The 16,555-nt window shown below is 45.6% G+C and overlaps 1 protein-coding gene across 1 annotated transcript in view; it reads right to left on the bottom strand.

Moving 5' to 3' along the window:
* Window positions 1-16,555, bottom strand: part of LOC123378342 (aldehyde oxidase 2-like) — a 103,363-nt gene that overhangs the window by 36,558 nt on the left and 50,250 nt on the right. The window contains exons 17-21 of the mRNA XM_045031972.1: window positions 14,377-14,546; window positions 12,296-12,410; window positions 9,961-10,080; window positions 6,321-6,417; window positions 2,673-2,797 (exon numbers count right to left, since the gene is read on the bottom strand). Of these exons, the coding sequence (XP_044887907.1) occupies window positions 2,673-2,797; window positions 6,321-6,417; window positions 9,961-10,080; window positions 12,296-12,410; window positions 14,377-14,546 (627 nt within the window). The remainder of the gene's footprint in view (window positions 1-2,672; window positions 2,798-6,320; window positions 6,418-9,960; window positions 10,081-12,295; window positions 12,411-14,376; window positions 14,547-16,555) is intronic.

Below are 16,555 nucleotides of genomic sequence, written 5' to 3'. Positions count from 1 at the left end.
GCCGCGGCTTCCTGCCTCCCGCATTGGCCTGGGACCGCGAACCGCGGCCAGTGGGAGCCGCGATCAGCCGAACTTGCCGACGCGGCAGATAAACAAACCGGGCCGGCCCGCCAGGGTGCTTACCCTGGCGAGCCGCGAGCCACCGGTTGCCGACCCCTGATCTAGTCCAACCCCCTGCTCAAAGCAGGACCAATCTCCAAATCCCTAAATGGCCCTCTCAAGGATTGAACTCACAACCCTGGGTTTAGCAGGCCAATGCTCAAACCACGATATACCAGGCAGCACGGAATTGTCTGGAGATGAAGGCAAGGCCCTTAACTAGGCTAAAGCCAGATGCTGTTCCAGGGCTGATGGACCTGGATGAGATGACTCTGGAGGCTCTCCAGGGAGAAGGACTGCTGGTGCCTGGGCTGATGGTCACCACCATAGACATGGTTGGCAATCTTGCCCTTGAGTGAGACAAAGAGCAGGACCTCCGTGAACGAGGAGCATCCTATGGATTCCATGGAGGCCATTGGCAGGATAAGGCATTGGTGGCCAGTAGGTGCTGGGCCGGGGCCTCTGTCTCAACCATGAGACAAGCGCCAATCCCTGTACCCTTACCAGTCCTTTGATGGCCTCCAATGCTGGTCAGGAGATGGAGCGCGGGAGGATGATCACCCAAACTCAGACACCGAGGAGCCTCGGGATCTGTGGGATAAGGGTGGAGCAAGACCAGCGGCAGCGAGTAACCAGCTGTCGCCCAGAACGACGCAGGAAGCGGTGCTGCCAATAGAACCAAGTATACTGGTGCCAGAAGTGGTGTCAATCCCTAGTGTCTGCAGGTGCTGACATCAAGGGTGGTGAAAGCCACCAAAGTAACGTTTGCGGTGCTGACTGCAGTGGTGCCAAGTTGATTCCCGGTACCAAGATCCCCTGTACCAATCCCGGTACTGGCCCTGCTTCCACAATCTGTGGAAGGGGAACAATGGGGTGCGGCATCTAAAGACCTGAGGGTTCAGCGGCTCATTCAGTTGACAAGACTATAGATGACGCAAACCTGGCAGTCCTGGAACAAAGAGGTTGAGATCAAAAGGCAGAGAAGGTCTGTAGCAGCCTGGTACACCACTGACATAGACAGTCAATACTGGCATCCCTATTGTGGGTACTGGAGTCATTGGATGCCTGGGTGCAGGAACCAGAGTCAACAGTACAGGGTTTCTAACCCTCCTACTTGGTACCAGGGATGGGTTAGAGGTAACTGTGTCACCCTGTCTGCCCGCATAAACTCCATGCCACTCCATGCTTTTCCTATGGGAAGTGGAAGAGTCCCCCTGAGACCTGGAGCAATCTCGATCAGTCCTATGTGACCTTTTCCTCCGTGCAGTCAACAGGGACCAGCTCCTCAGTTTCTCCGGAGAGGCGCCTTCTCTGGAGTGTGAAGCAGTAGCACACTCAGAACCCAAGGGTGATCTCCGACCTGACAAAGGCCTTGGTGCCGAAGCAGCCTGCTTCAGGAAAAGGTCCTGAGTCACTTGAATCTGATCTGCAGATCTCACAATGCTCTTTAATGTGGGCCCCACTGAGACAGAGCAAGCACCGCATGTGGCGATCGCTGTTGCGGATTACTCCTCCACTTGAAGGCCAATATTTAAACCCCGGTGAGAGCATCACTGAGGAAAACTAAATTAATACAACTCACACTACTACGTAACACTAAGGGTACTACTAACTATGTACAACAAGAGAAAACCTAAATTAGCTGAGGGGTTGTGAGGTTAAGACCACACACACAGCTCCATCTCCAGCCACAGGTAGTATGAAGGAACTGAGGGAGGGTTGGGGCAGCTCTGCCTTATGTAGCCAGGGGAGGGGCTATGGTCACAAGGTGTGAGTGCCACTCCTCTATGGCTACTGCTAGGCAAATTTCTCCAATTCCGATAAGCTGGGCACACACACACGGCTGCATATGTTTGAAGAACTGAAAATTGTTCCTTCCTCCAGGCCCTGGCTCAAATTCTGCTCAGTTACAGCCTAATTCTGCAAACACTTTTCACATGAGTACTCTTCATTCATGCACATAGTCCCATTGACTTCAATGGGACTCCTCACATGAGTAAGTCAACTTGCTTGAATAAATGTTTGGAGTATCAGGTCCTGACACCACTACTACCTCACTGACTTCAGTGGGGTTTGACCAGTGTAATTGGGACAGAATTTGGCCCCATCGACACTATTCTAAAATTTTGTGTTATCCAGAGCTGTATTTAAACATCATCCTTTCTATTCCAGATCTCTGCTAATAGTATTTCCTTATACAGGGTTGACAGCGAGGAACAATGTTATGAACCAACTTACAAAACTGCATGATAGGATTGTGGGGGTGTGCAGGGGGAAACAGATCAGTAGTACCATTCTGTACACCAATTGGCAACATGCTTCATTCATGTCTACACTGGACTGGGTGCTCAAGGGAACATCTTGCTTGCAAGAACCATTATTACAGCACTAGTGCAGACAGGGCTTTATTACCCAACAAGGCCCAAGTCAATTAATTTGCATTAGGAATTTCATCAGACTGCTGTAGGACAAACACAGAAAGCCTGAACTCAGGTCTTGGCAAGGCTTTGCAGTCCACCCTCAAAGTTATTTGGATGGAGAATAAATTGCTATCCCAAACTGCTTTGTATTACCTGTACACGCGCTGCATCCTGAGTGGACACATGCACATCCATTTCGTTATCCTCTCCTCTTGGAACAACAAGTACACAGTTAGTTTCCAGGTAAAAGTGTTCTTGTCCTCCAATGTGGATTTCACCTGTTATAGTCAGCATCACAGGAAAAGCATCAGTGGGTATTTGCAGCCAAATGAGATCAGGAGATGTGTGCGAGAAAGTTTTGCACAGAACAAAAAAGAATGGAAATATTTATTTTATGATATTGCTATATCTCATTTTTCTAACTTGCCTCTGTGGGAGCCTGGTGTGTTTATTTGAAGGAAATCTCTTTCTTCAACCATCTAATCCTTGCATAATTTTCTTCTCCTGGGTAAAAGTGATGTCAGTTTAATATCTGATACATTCCCCCATCAAGGGATTTATACTGTAGCTCTGTTCCATCTCTAGCTACTATAATCTATTGTAACCTTTTCTCCTTTTCAATATCTTTGTAAGATGAGGAAAATGTCTCATCTTGTTTCTTTCCCCTTCCTTTCTTACTTGTCCTCTGTGTATTTGTATGCCACTTGCTTGTTGTGATTGCCCTTTGTTCTGCCTAGTCTAGTCACTTTCCTATTATCTCCGTTTCCTTACATGAATGGAAATCCATCAGCACATTACAAAAGCTCTTTCTGTTGATACTCTGTGTTTCTTCTCCTTTGTAGTGAGCCTGGGTTGATGTTGCACTAGCTATTATCCATGAGGCATGTAGTAGTATTAGGGTTCACAGCTGCAGCCACAAGAGGGCGACATGATCAAGCATGTCAATGTGTATGTTGCGTAATGTTCAGTGAGGAGGGTGACTATCATACAGACTGCAACAGAGATGACAGTAGAGGGCGGTGGGAGTAATATACACTGTGGGAGGACAAACAGCAAGACACACAAACATGTATTAACTGTCTGGGCATTTGTACTGGGCTCTTTGGCTCACTACAGAGCTACATTCTTTAGTCTGGTTTCAGAGTAGCAGCCGTGTTAGTCTGTATCCGCAAAAAGAACAGGAGTACTTGTGGCACCTTAAAGACTAACAAATTTATTGAAGCATGAGCTTTCGTGAGCTACAGCTCACTTCTTCGGATGCATAGAATGGAACACACAGACAGGAGATATTTATACATACAGAGAACATGAAAAGGTGGAAGTATGCATACCAACAGGCAGAGTCTAATCAATTGAGATGAGCTATCGTCAGCAGGAGGAAAAAAACTGTTTGAAGTGATAATTAAGATGGCCCATAGAAGGTGTGAGGAGAACTTAACATAGGGAAATAGATTCAATTAATGTAATGACCCAACCATTCCCAGTCTTTGTTTAGACCACAGGTAATTGTGTCTAGTTTGCATATTAATTCGAGTTCAGCAGTTTCTCTTTGGAGTCTGTTTTTGAAGTTTTTTTGTTGCAAAATTGCCACCTTCAAGTCTGTCACTGAGTGGTTAGAGAGGTTGAAGTGTTCTCCCACTGGTTTTTGAATGTTATGATTCCTGATGTCAGATTTGTGTCCATTTATTCTTTTGCGTAGAGACTGTCCAGTTTGGCCAATGTACATGGCAGAGGGGCATTGCTGGCACATGATGGCATATATCACGTTGGTAGATGTGCAGGTGTACGAGCCCCTGATGGCGTGCCTGATGTGATTAGGTCCTATGATGGTGTCACTGGAATGGATATGTGGACAGAGCTGGCATCGGGCTTTGTTGCAAGGATAGGTTCCTGGGTTAGTGTTTATGTTGTATGGTGTGCGGTTGCTGGTGAGTATTTGCTTCAGGTTGGGAGGCTGTCTATAAGCGAGGACTGGCCTGTCTCCCAAGATCTGTGAGAGTGAGGGATCATCTTTAAGGATAGGTTGTAAATCCTTGATGATGCGCTGGAGAGGTTTTAGTTGGGGGCTGTAGGTGATGGCTAGTGGCGTTCTGTTATTTTCTTTTTTAGGCCTGTCCTGTAGTAGGTGGCTTCTGGGTACTCTTCTGGCTCTGTCAATCTGTTTTTTCACTTCAGCAGGTGGGTATTGTAGTTTTAAGAATGCTTGATAGAGATCTTGTAGGTGTTTATCTCTGTCTGAGGGATTGGAGCAAATACGGTTGTATCTTAGAGCTTGGCTGTAGACAATGGATCGTGTGGTGTGCCCGGGATGGAAGCTGGAGGCATGTAAGTAAGTATAGCGGTCAGTGGGTTTCCGGTATAGGGTGGTATTTATGTGACCATCGTTTATTAGCACAGTAGTGTCTAGGAAATGGACCGCTTGTGTGGATTGGTCTAGGCTGAGGTTGATGGTGGGATGGAAATTGTTAAAATCACGGTGGAATTCCTTTAGTCTGTATGTCTTGGTAGTTTAAATATAGATTTTAGTAAGACATCTCTAAATGTGAGTTCTACTGTAATGACTAGCATATGTGTATGACTAGCTACTTCAGCTCATAACATTCCTTCGCAAATCACAGATATCTCTATCCCTTTTGCAACGAAGTACTCCACAGGAACTATTTAGCCGTTAGTGGAAAAATGCAGTCAAAAACTGTGACTAAAAGGAGGCACTGATCATTCCTTCCAGAGGAATAAGCACTGGATTTGAAGGGCTTATGCCTGCAAGAAACCCTGCAATTAAAGGCCTAGGCCCATGATTTAGCACATATTTGTCAAAAGGCATTGGTCCCCGGCTGAAACAAGAGAAAAAGAATCCCGCCAAAGGTGCCATAAGTACGGAAACTGGAATATCTTTGGTGATCCTCTGAGTACTGCGGCAAGAATTTACAAAATAACATTTCAAGAAGTGCTACTGAGAGGTAGAGAAGACACCAGTAGTGTTAAAATCTTTCACTCAGTTTTATGAGTGTTTGCAGTCTCTGGTTTAAGATAACAGAAACAATAATTATATGCAAATTAAGTGATTAAAACATACTAAAACCTTTTTATTCAAAGTACAGTAAAACAAACAAAAACAGTGCCAAGTTATTGATCTCTTACCAAGTCTTGTTTTAAAAGTGGTCAATTGCTTCATATGCCAAAAAGCTAGCTCTCTTGTTTTCTTTATTAAATCTTATTTTGTGAGGTCCCATACCCTTTAAATAGATGGAGTCATCTATCATAAGTCACTTAATTCATGGTTCTATTTTAGGCTATTTTATTTTAAGGATGAATATAAGTCCTCTCTCTTACCAGTATAATCTTTGGGAAGAGATTTTTTTTGTTTTAAACGAGGCCAAAGGCTCTCCCTCTGTTTTAATAAAAGTGAAACATTGATTGATCCGCCATCTGAGTCACATTGAAGCAGTTGCTGTCTAATCTCTTATCATCCCTAGGGTTTATCTTGCGTCAAAATGAGTTTGAATTATGGGTGGGCTTAGCTAACATGTACTACCTAAACCTGATCTAACACTGACCTTTTCCCTAGAGGGTAACATGCACCTTTAGCTCCATTTTAGCTATGAAAATGGCTGTGTTTAGGTCAATCTGAAATTGCACGTTAGTTAAACTGAGTCTAAACTTCGGCTCTTTTTGTAGTCAAGACAAGCCCAAGGTAAGTTCCCGTGGGAATGCTACGGAAGTTCTCATATGGCCTGAAACACCTGTTGGAAATCAGACTCAATCATCGGGACTTCCCACCCAGTGCAGGCAGCAATTTACCTTCAATGATTTCATCGGCAGACTTAAATCCTTCTTCAATATTGCCTTGTTCTAGTTTCTTCTCTTTTCCAAAGTATGAATTGTGCTTTATTGCATCCTGTAGCAAGGAAAGAACCCATACAACTCAACTGCAATACTCCCGACAGCACTACCTTTTTTTTTGTTTTGAATAGTCATTTGTTATCTATTCAACTGCCACCTTGCATAGACAAATGTGGGTACTAGACTCAGTGTGACAATATCTACTTTGTAGCGACAGCTTTCTGTTGTTGCTGTTTTTTTCTGCAGGTCTCATTGCTCTCTGCTTTCTCACAGCCTAGAAATACTAAAGGTAGTGTGTGTGTGTGTGTGTGTGTGTGTGTGTGTGTGTGTGTGTGTGTGTGTGTGTGTGTGTGTGTGTGTGTGTGAGAGAGAGAGAGAGAGAAGGGTACTAAAGATAGGTAGTCAAGTATCAGAGGGGTAGCCGTGTTAGTCTGGTTCTGTAGAAGCAGCAAAGAATCCTGTGGCACCTTATAGACTAACAGACGTTTTGCAGCATGAGCTTTCGTGGGTGAATACCCACTTCTTCGGATGCAAGTGGTGGAAATTTCCTGGGGCAGGTATATATAAGCAAGCAAGAAGCAAGCTAGAGATAACGAGGTTAGATCAATCAGGGTGGATGAGGCCCTGTTCTAGCAGTTGAGGTGTGAAAACCAAGGGAGGAGAAACTGGTTCTGTAATTGGCAAGCCATTCACAGTCTTTGTTTAGTCCTGAGCTGATGGTATCAAATTTGCAGATGAACTGGAGCTCAGCAGTTTCTCTTTGAAGTCTGGTCCTAAAGTTTTTTTGCTGTAGGATGGCCACCTTAAGATCTGCTATTGTGTGGCCAGGGAGGTTGAAGTGTTCTCCTACAGGTTTTTGTATATTGCCATTCCTAATGTCTGATTTGTGTCCATTTATCCTTTTCCTTAGAGACTGTCCAGTTTGGCCGATGTACATAGCAGAGGGGCATTGCTGGCATATGATGGCATATATTACATTGGTGGAAGTGCAGGTGAATGAACCGGTGATGTTGTGGCTGATCTGGTTTGGTCCTGTGATGGTGTTGCTGGTGTAGATATGTGGGCAGAGTTGGCATCGAGGTTTGTTGCATGGATTGGTTCCTGAGCTAGAGTTACTATGGTGCGGTGTGCAGTTGCTGGTGAGAATATGCTTCAGGTTGGCAGGTTGTCTGTGGGCGAGAACTGGTCTGCCACCCAAGGCCTGTGAAAGTGTGGGATCATTGTCCAGGATGGGTTGTAGATCCCTGATGATGCGTTGTAGGGGTTTTAGCTGGGGACTGTATGTGATGGCCAGTGGAGTCCTGTTGGTTTCTTTCTTGGGTTTGTCTTCCAGTAGGAGGCTTCTGGGTACACGTCTGGCTCTGTTGATCTGTTTCCTTATTTCCTCGTGTGGGTACTGTAGTCTTGAGAATGCTTGGTGGAGATTTTCTAGGTGTTGGTCTCTGTCTGCGGGGTTAGAGCAGATACGGTTGTACCTCAGTGCTTGGCTGTAGACAATGGATCTTGTGGTGTGTCCGGGATGGAAGCTGGAGGCATGAAGGTAGGCATAGCGGTCGGTAGGTTTTCGGTATAGGGTGGTGTTGATGTGACCATCACTTATTTGGACCGTGGTGTCTAGGAAGTGGACCTCCCGTGTAGATTGGTCCAGGCTGAGGTTGATGGAGGGGTGGAAGCTGTTGAAATCGTGGTGGAATTTTTCCAGAGTCTCCTTCCCATGGGTCCAGATGATGAAGATGTCATCGATGTAGCGTAGGTAGAGAAGGGGCGTGAGTGGACGGGAGCTGAGGAAGCGTTGTTCCAGGTTGGCCATAAAAATATTGGCATATTGTGGGGCCATACGGGTGCCCATAGCGGTGCCACTGATCTGGAGATATATATTGTCAGCAAATTTGAAATAGTTGTGTGTGAGGATAAAGCCACAGAGCTCAGCAACCAGGTGTGCTGTGGCATCATCAGGGATACTGTTCCTGACAGCTTGTATTCCATCAGTATGAGGGATGTTTGTGTAGAGAGCCTCTACATCCATGGTGGCCAGGATGGTGTTTTCTGGAAGGTCACCAATGCATTGTAGTTTCCTCAGGAAATCAGAGGTGTCACGGAGATAGCTGGGAGTGCTGGTAGCATAGGGTCTGAGTAGAGAGTCTACATATCCAGACAGTCCTTCAGTGAGAGTTCCAATGCCCGAGATGATGGGGCGTCCAGGATTTCCGGGTTTGTGGATCTTGGGTAGTAGATAGAATAACCCTGGTCAGGGTTCTAAGGGTATGTTGATTAGTTCTGGTGTTAGTGTAGGAAGTGTCCTGAGTAGATGGTGCAGTTTCTTAGTGTATTCCTCAGTGGGATCTGAGGGAAGTAGCCTGTAAAATTTAGTATTGGAGAGTTGTCTGGCGGCCTCCTTTTGGTAGTCAGACCTGTTCATGATGACAACAGCACCTCCTTTATCAGCCTCTTTGATTATAATGTCAGGATGGTTTCTGAGGCTGTGGATGGCATTGCGTTCTGCACGACTTAGGTTGTGAGGCAAGCGATGTTGTTTTTCCACAATTTCTGCCTGTGCACGTCGGCGGAAGCATTCAATGTATAGGTCCAGACTGTCATTTCGACCCTCAGGAGGAGTCCATGTGGAGTTCTTCTTCTTGTGCTGTTGGTGGGAGGGTAACTGTGTATCCGTGCGCTGTTCAGTGTTGTCCTGAAAGAATTCTTTGAGTCGGAGACGGCGAAAGTAGGCTTCCAGATCACCGCAGAACTGTATCATGTTGGTGGGGGTGGCAGGGCAGAAAGAGAGTCCCCGAGATAGGACAGACGTTTCTTCTGGGCTGAGTGTGTGGTTGGATAGATTGACGATATTGCTGGGTGGGTTAGGGGTACCACGGTTGTGGCCCCATGTGGCAGGTAGGAGTTTAGACAGCTTACAGTCCTTTTTCCTTTGTAGAGAGGTGAAGTGAGTAATGTAGATCTCCTGTCTTATTTTAGTGAAGTCCGTTTGTATAGGTAACGGACTTTACAACGGACTTGTATAACGGACTTGTGTAACGGACTTGTATAGGTAACGGACTTTAGTGAAGTCCGTTTGTATAGGTCCGTTTGTATAAGATAGGTAGGTGTGTCTGTGCGAGAGAGAAAGAGAGAGAGAGATGGCCTGATTCTGAGAACCTCCCCAAATCGAACACTGGTGCAGGATAGTGCCAAATCTCCATCTAGAGTTAGCTGGTGTCACACTTGATTTCAACTGATTTATACTGATTTACTCCAGCTAAGAATCTAGCTCATGAGGAGATGGACATGCCCAGTGCACACTTTTCTGTTATACTGCCTTGCTGTGCATCTCATCCCTGTTGTGCAGATTAGCCTCTGATACATTAGATGAGCAGGCAACCACTAAGCAAAAAGCAAAGACTTTTATGCTTCCAAAAAAGAAAAATGTGCAAGGGATTTTTACACTATGAAATCACAACCGAAACCCACCCCCACTAAACAAACCTACATTTCATACCAAATTAAAACCTGAAGCCCGACAGAGTCCTGCACAAGTAGATAAACAGAGAGTGAAATGATGTAACAGCTTAACAAGACAAAAAAAAAAGAGCTGGCTTATTACCTCAATGGTCAGTATTGGCTCCAGATCTTCATACTCTATCTTCACTTTTTGAACCCCTTGTTTTGCCTGAACAGCTGACTCTGCAACCACAGCACAGACAATCTGACCCACGCAGATCACCTGCAACACACCCAACACATATAAGCTGGTGAAAACCCTGGGTTGATTCCATTACTGAACAGTGACTGTGTATGGGAGAGGGGTTATGTTCAGATAATCAGTGCTTTCATATACTCTGTGAGAATTTGTTTGAGAGCAGACCATATTTCATTAGATATGAGAAGTGCTATTGGCAACAAGCATCTATTGCTGATAGCATTTCTAGCATTAGAAATGCCACTGACATTTATGATCTTGACTACAGTGGGAATTTGCTCTGATCCCAGACACTGGTGGCCAGATTACCCTAAATTAAGTAGGAGTAAAAGCTACATCAGCACAAATAAAATCTTTCCTTGTCTACACCAGCATAGGCGCCGACTTCCACTCTGCCTGGTGGGTGCTCGACCCCTCCTGGCCCCGCCCCAGCCCCACCTCTTCCCTCCCCTGCACCACCCTTACCCCACCCCCATTCTACCCCTTCCCCAAAGTCCCCGCCCAAATTCCACCCCTTTCTCCCAAGTCCCCACCTCTTCTCCGCCTCCTCCCCTGAGCGTGCTGCTTCTCCCCTTCCCTCTCGGAAAGTCCTAAGTGCCGCCAAACAGCTGTTAGGCGGCGGGGGTGTGGGGGAAGTGCTGGGAGGGCGGGGGAGGAGCGGGGACATGGCGCGCTGGGGGCAGGGGAGGAGGCGGCGAGGAGGAGGGAGCTTGGCTGCTGGTGGGTGCGGAGCACCTGCTAATTTTTCCCTGTGGGTGCTCCAGCCCCGGAGTTGCACTCATGCATCTATGTCAGGGACTGGCCACTGATGCATGGAATTATGACATATTCCCAGTGCAGCCACAGCCCAATATTTGGCAGTGAGGGAGAATCAGGGTGCAAGATGCCAGTGCACAGTCATGAGGGAAAGAGAATGGCTGACAGGAAGGGGTGTGTAGGTGAAGAGGAGAATAACCAAAGACAGCAAGAATGGAAAAGAGGTTAGAAGTCCATAGCAAGAGGAAGAGTGAGGAAGAGAAGGAAAGGGAAGGAGTTCAAAGTCCTCTGGGAAGGAAGAGAAACACTGACTAGAAGATACAGAAAACGTGAGATGTAGAAACACAAGAGGCCTGAACAGAAAGGAACCATATTCAGAATGTCCGACCATATTCAGAATGTTGGGCTGTGTGTTGCTAATGATGGAGAGAGACCCAGGCAAGGGGCATTTTGGCCACACACAAACCCTGTAATTGTCTGGCTCCCAGCTGTCAAACGGAGGAACAGAGCTTGCAGTTGCAGTGTTGCCACACAGGGTCTGTTCATGTTCTGCCCTGGATTAGGCAACTGCTGACTGGCTAGCATGCCAAGATTTGTTTTATTTTCAGAAGGAGTAAGGTCCTCTTAGAGGATCTTCCTCATTCTATTTATCTCTGATCCTCAAAGGTCTCCTGCCATAGTATAGGCAAGTGACTACCTCACAGTGCCTCCTGGGGGCTCCAGAGCAGCCCTGCATGCAGCCCATCACCTCAGTTTCCCTTCTTGGATCCTCAAATAAACTCCACACAGGGTTCTTCCAGTCCATTCACAACAGCTCTCCTTGGGATCTGATGTATTAACTTAAAGTTCAAAACTAAACACAAAAGTCTTCCCTCCAGCTTCAGCCAGGTACAGCCCCAAATCCCCAGGTCTGGTCAGAGACCTTCCTAGCTGGAGCAATTCCTCTGGTCTCTATGTTTTCACTACAGGAGTGCGTCTCTCTCACCCTCAGCAGTTTGATTACAACCTCCCAAACTTCCCCCTTGCTGCAGCCACCTTCTGCTCTTTATAGGAAATTGCCAGATACCCCTCAGGTGAGGCTCATTCTGTAATCATGGCTGGCTTGGCCCCCGGCTCTCCCGCCAAAGGGCAAACCACCCAGGCATAGCCATTCTCTCCTACCTGGAGGGCAGGGTGTAGACCCCTCCAGAACCAGGATCACTATTCATTCAGTCAGCCACAAAAGTCACTGGAGAATGATTTAAGGGATCCTTCCCTATTCCTTTGTCCCAGGAACCAAGAGTCCTGTACCGCTCCTGCTCTGAACATCTATTGGCAATGCACTGTGCTGCAACTAGACTGTCAGGCTGGTATTGTACATTGGAGTCATTTTCAGAGCAGTTTTTCAATAAGCAAAATATTTTCAAAAGTTGTAAGTTTCCTTCTTCATAATAAACTGTATTTAATTAAAGACCAAGATACCTCAGCCAAAAGCAAGAAGTACCTCATCTTTTGCATATGCTTGCTCATCATCAGTGCCATTTTTCCCTGGAACATCTTCAGCTGTTACCACATCAACCACCCCTGGCATTTTGAGGGCTTCTGATACATCAATTGTTCTGGGAAGAAGAATATAAATGGCAGTGCCACAATTGGCATGTATGGGACAAATATATTGAATACAAATGCTTCTGCAAGCTTCAGGACAAAGAAACATAATCCCCCTTGTATCCTCTTCAGACATCATAATCTTGGGAAACACTTTGAAATGTGTTGAATAGTGTATTGGGAAAAAAATACTCGACTGCTGTAGTGGTATATTTGAAGAGGAAAGTGGGGACAAGTGGGGGGAGGGAACAAGAGACAGGGACTGGCATAAAATAGTTATTTAAATTGTAGTCCTAGTACTTGGAAAGTTCAAGAAACCCCAATATATATTTTCCCTTTTGTGTTAAGGGCTCTGTGATGGGGTGGCTGCCCCTCACTGGTATGTAAGGGGTTAAAGCCACCGTGGGGAGGCTGCATTGGAGGCAGCCAACAAGGAAAAGGCTTGTAGTGCCAACCAATTACGGGGAGGTTTATTGGAGGAGCCAGTCAGGGCCGGGCTGACCCATATAAGAAGGGGCTGCTGAGCAGAGGAGAGCAGAGGCAGTCACTCCCTGGAGCTTGAGGGAGGAGGACTAGCTGCTTAGAGGGCTGGAGCACCATGGACAGAGCAGTGCTGGGCAAGGTCAGCAGAGCATGAGAAAGCTCCAGGCTGATGGCTGCCTAACAGAGGCCCTGATACAAGGGCAGAGGAGGTGCTGGGGCGGTGGGGAAAGTGGCCCAGGGAAGGAGGTGGCAGAGTTGGAGGAGGGGCAGTATGTGGCTGCCGTCTATCCCTGGGTCAGAGCCTGGAGTAGCGGGCAGGCCCGGGCTCCCCCGCGCTTCCCTTGCCCTCACTGGCCACTAAGGGAAGTGGTCAGTGCATGGACTGCAGTCTGCCACTGAGACGAGTGGCTAGAACTTGGACTGCAGATTGCCACTGAGGCAAGTGGTTGGACTGAGGACAGTCGGTCCCCCAGAAATGGGGCAAAAAACCAAGTGGGGCACAGCCGGAGGGCTATGTCCAGAAGAGGATGACCCAGTCTGGGGAGCAACACAGGTCCTGGACTTGGGGACAGGAGTTACGACAGTGAGACACCACCTGAGGAGGGCGCACTGGCAACTCCGAGATAATTCCCAGGATGGCCAGCAGGAGGCGTCGTGTAGTGAGGTGACCCCGTCACAAGCTCCATGCATTAGAATGTGAACTCTTCCTTATCTGATACCAACAAAGCATAAAAAAGAGATCCTTGCTTCATAATGTAAGTCAGCCCTTGAGATGGTGGTAGGACACTCCTTCTGAATCTGTTTGTTTCTGTTGTAAGCTATACATATTCAGAGGTCAAAATACATTTTTTTCTGTTTGTACAGTGCCCAACACAAATGAGCCCTGATCCTGCAACATAAATACCATTAATAACAATGAGTGTAGGAATGAATAACTGACTGGCATTGCAGTACCAGCATGCTTTAACGAGGTGCTATCGTGAAGAGGACATGGCACAAAACCTGGTAAGACCAGACCTGCAGAGGGACACTCTGGAAAACCAGGAAGTGAGTAACACTAATTGAGGAATCTTTAGACTGAGGCAGCTACAAGGAACCTGTCCCCATTACATTACATTACATTAATTGAATCTATTTCCCTATGTTAAGTTCTCCTCACACCTTCTATGGGCCATCTTAATTATCACTTCAAACAGTTTTTTTCCTCCTGCTGACGATAGCTCATCTCAATTGATTAGACTCTGCCTGTTGGTATGCATACTTCCACCTTTTCATGTTCTCTGTATGTATAAATATCTCCTGTCTGTGTGTTCCATTCTATGCATCCGAAGAAGTGAGCTGTAGCTCACGAAAGCTCATGCTTCAATAAATTTGTTAGTCTTTAAGGTGCCACAAATGCTTCATTAGTAGGACCCAAGTCTGTTAGAAAATGGGGGAAACATCTAAGTGACCTCATACTGTAACATTTTTCTTACATCTCTTTTATTTACTTACACAATCTTTGCGTGGGCTCTGGAACTGGTTACCACAGCCAGGAAAAGCTCTTCATCCACAGCACGAATGTCATTGCAATAAACAGCTTCACCGGTGGCGTGCTTAACCCCGGATTGGTGCATGATGGGACGTCCTACTGGATCTTGGGGAGGCTGCGCTGGATCTACATCCTGTTTAATAAGAATGTGGTATCCTAGAGACAAAACACTAACTACAGAATCCCTTATTTACTAATGCCTTCTGAAATCGTTTTCCCATTATAAGCGTGTGTCATTAAACACACATTGAAATTTCTCAGAAAATTGTGGCTAGGGCATTAATGCCCAACAATCTAAACCCAAAGTTCTATGTAGTCATTCCATTGTTATTATTTATATTACCTTGGCACCTGGTGGCCCCAGCTGAGATCAGGGCCCCTTTGTTCTAAATGCTGCACACACACAGAGTAGAGAGAGAGTCCCTGCCCTGTAGAGCTTACAATTTAAACAGACAAGACAAGGTTGGGACAGAACAGAGAGGCAAAGTGATTTGTCCAGATTCACACAGCAGCTCAATGGCAAAGCTCGGAATCAATGTCATCTGAGTCCCAGTCCAATGACCTACCCACTAGACCATGCTGCCTCTTATACCATCCAGGCTCAAGGAGCTATTCCACAAGCTTAAATATCCCAGTTGTTTCAAGAAAGTTAAAAATGAGCAATATCTGGTACATATTATATGAAAAAAGTATTTGAAACTTGATCTGTATTAAGGGAGCACTTTAACCCTGCCGTGCTTGCTTTCCTGAAAGGATAGGTAAATGTATGTTCTGGCCTCTGTTTGCCAGAAGCTGGGAATGAGTGACAGGGAATGGATCACTTGATGATTACTTGTTCTGTTCATTCCCTCTGGGGCACCTGGCATTGGCCACTGTCAGAAGACAGGATACTGGGCTAGATGGTCCTTTGGTCTGATCCAGCATGGCTGTTCTTATGTTATGTTCTTGTATAGATTAGCCCAGGGGTCAGCAACCTTTCAGAAGTGGTGTGCCGAGTCTTCATTTATTCACTTTAATTTAAGGTGTCACATGTCAGTAATACATTTTAACCTTTTTAGAAGGTCTCTTTCTATAAGTCTATAATATATAACTAAACTATTGTTGTATGTAAAATAAATAAGGTTTCAAAATGTTTAAGAAGTTTAATTTAAAATTAAATTAAAATGCAGAACCCTCCAGACCGGTGAGTAGGACCTGGGCAGTGTGAGTGCCACTGAAAATCAGCTCATGTGCCGCCTTCGGCACGCGTGCCATAGGTTGCCTACCCCTGGATTAGCCTAACAAAACTGGTCTCATTCAGGTTTCTACTAATTAAATTCCAGTCAACCTTCCCTTCTGCCATTTCAGAGAGAGTCCTGAATTGAGAGCACTGAAAATGTGCTTGCCCATAATGGCAACCTTAGTCAGTACACAGATCTGGTGCTCTCTGCTGCTGAGCTGCTAATGATACATTTAGAGAGACAATGTGGGTGAGGTAATATCTTTTATTGAACTAACTTCTGGAGAGAGAGAGACAAGCTTTTGAGACAAGCTCTTCTTCAGGTCTCTGTGTAACCTCAAAAGCTTTTCTCTCTCAGAAGTTGGTTCAATAAAAGATATTACCTCATCCACATTGACCAACACAGCTACAACAATATTGCATACAGTGATACACTTGGCATAGCCTGAAACAACCCAGCTATGAGGGATGGTCAAAGATTTACTGTCAGGACTTTTTTCCTCTGGAACATTGTATTTTTGACTAAATGAAACTTCCACAAAAATTATCAGCTTTTCTAAAAAAAATTTCAATTTTTCATGAGAAAACTGGAAGCAAACATTTTCAGCTGAAAAAGAGTGCTCAAAACTGCTGATATTTTTTGGCTGAAAACTGCTGAAAAGCGAAAAAAGAGTTAGTTTTCAGCACTTTTGGTTTTCAGACAAAAACATGACATTTTCTGTTGAAAATCTCAATGACAATGAAAAAAATTAGTTTTTGTGGAAATTTTCTGCTGGAAAAACAAAAACAAAGTATTTTCCAACTCTACCCTACATATTATAACTTTGGCTAAATGAAACTTTTAGTTCAGGTTAGCATAGTTTAGACCCTCAAATACCACAGCATGTGCTCTCAGAAGAAAGTCTGGAATGCACATCTTAACA

The sequence above is a fragment of the Mauremys mutica genome, chromosome 10, assembly GCF_020497125.1.
Source record: "Mauremys mutica isolate MM-2020 ecotype Southern chromosome 10, ASM2049712v1, whole genome shotgun sequence".
Taxonomy (NCBI): domain Eukaryota; kingdom Metazoa; phylum Chordata; order Testudines; family Geoemydidae; genus Mauremys; species Mauremys mutica.
This window is presented reverse-complemented; position numbering and strand designations above follow the sequence as displayed.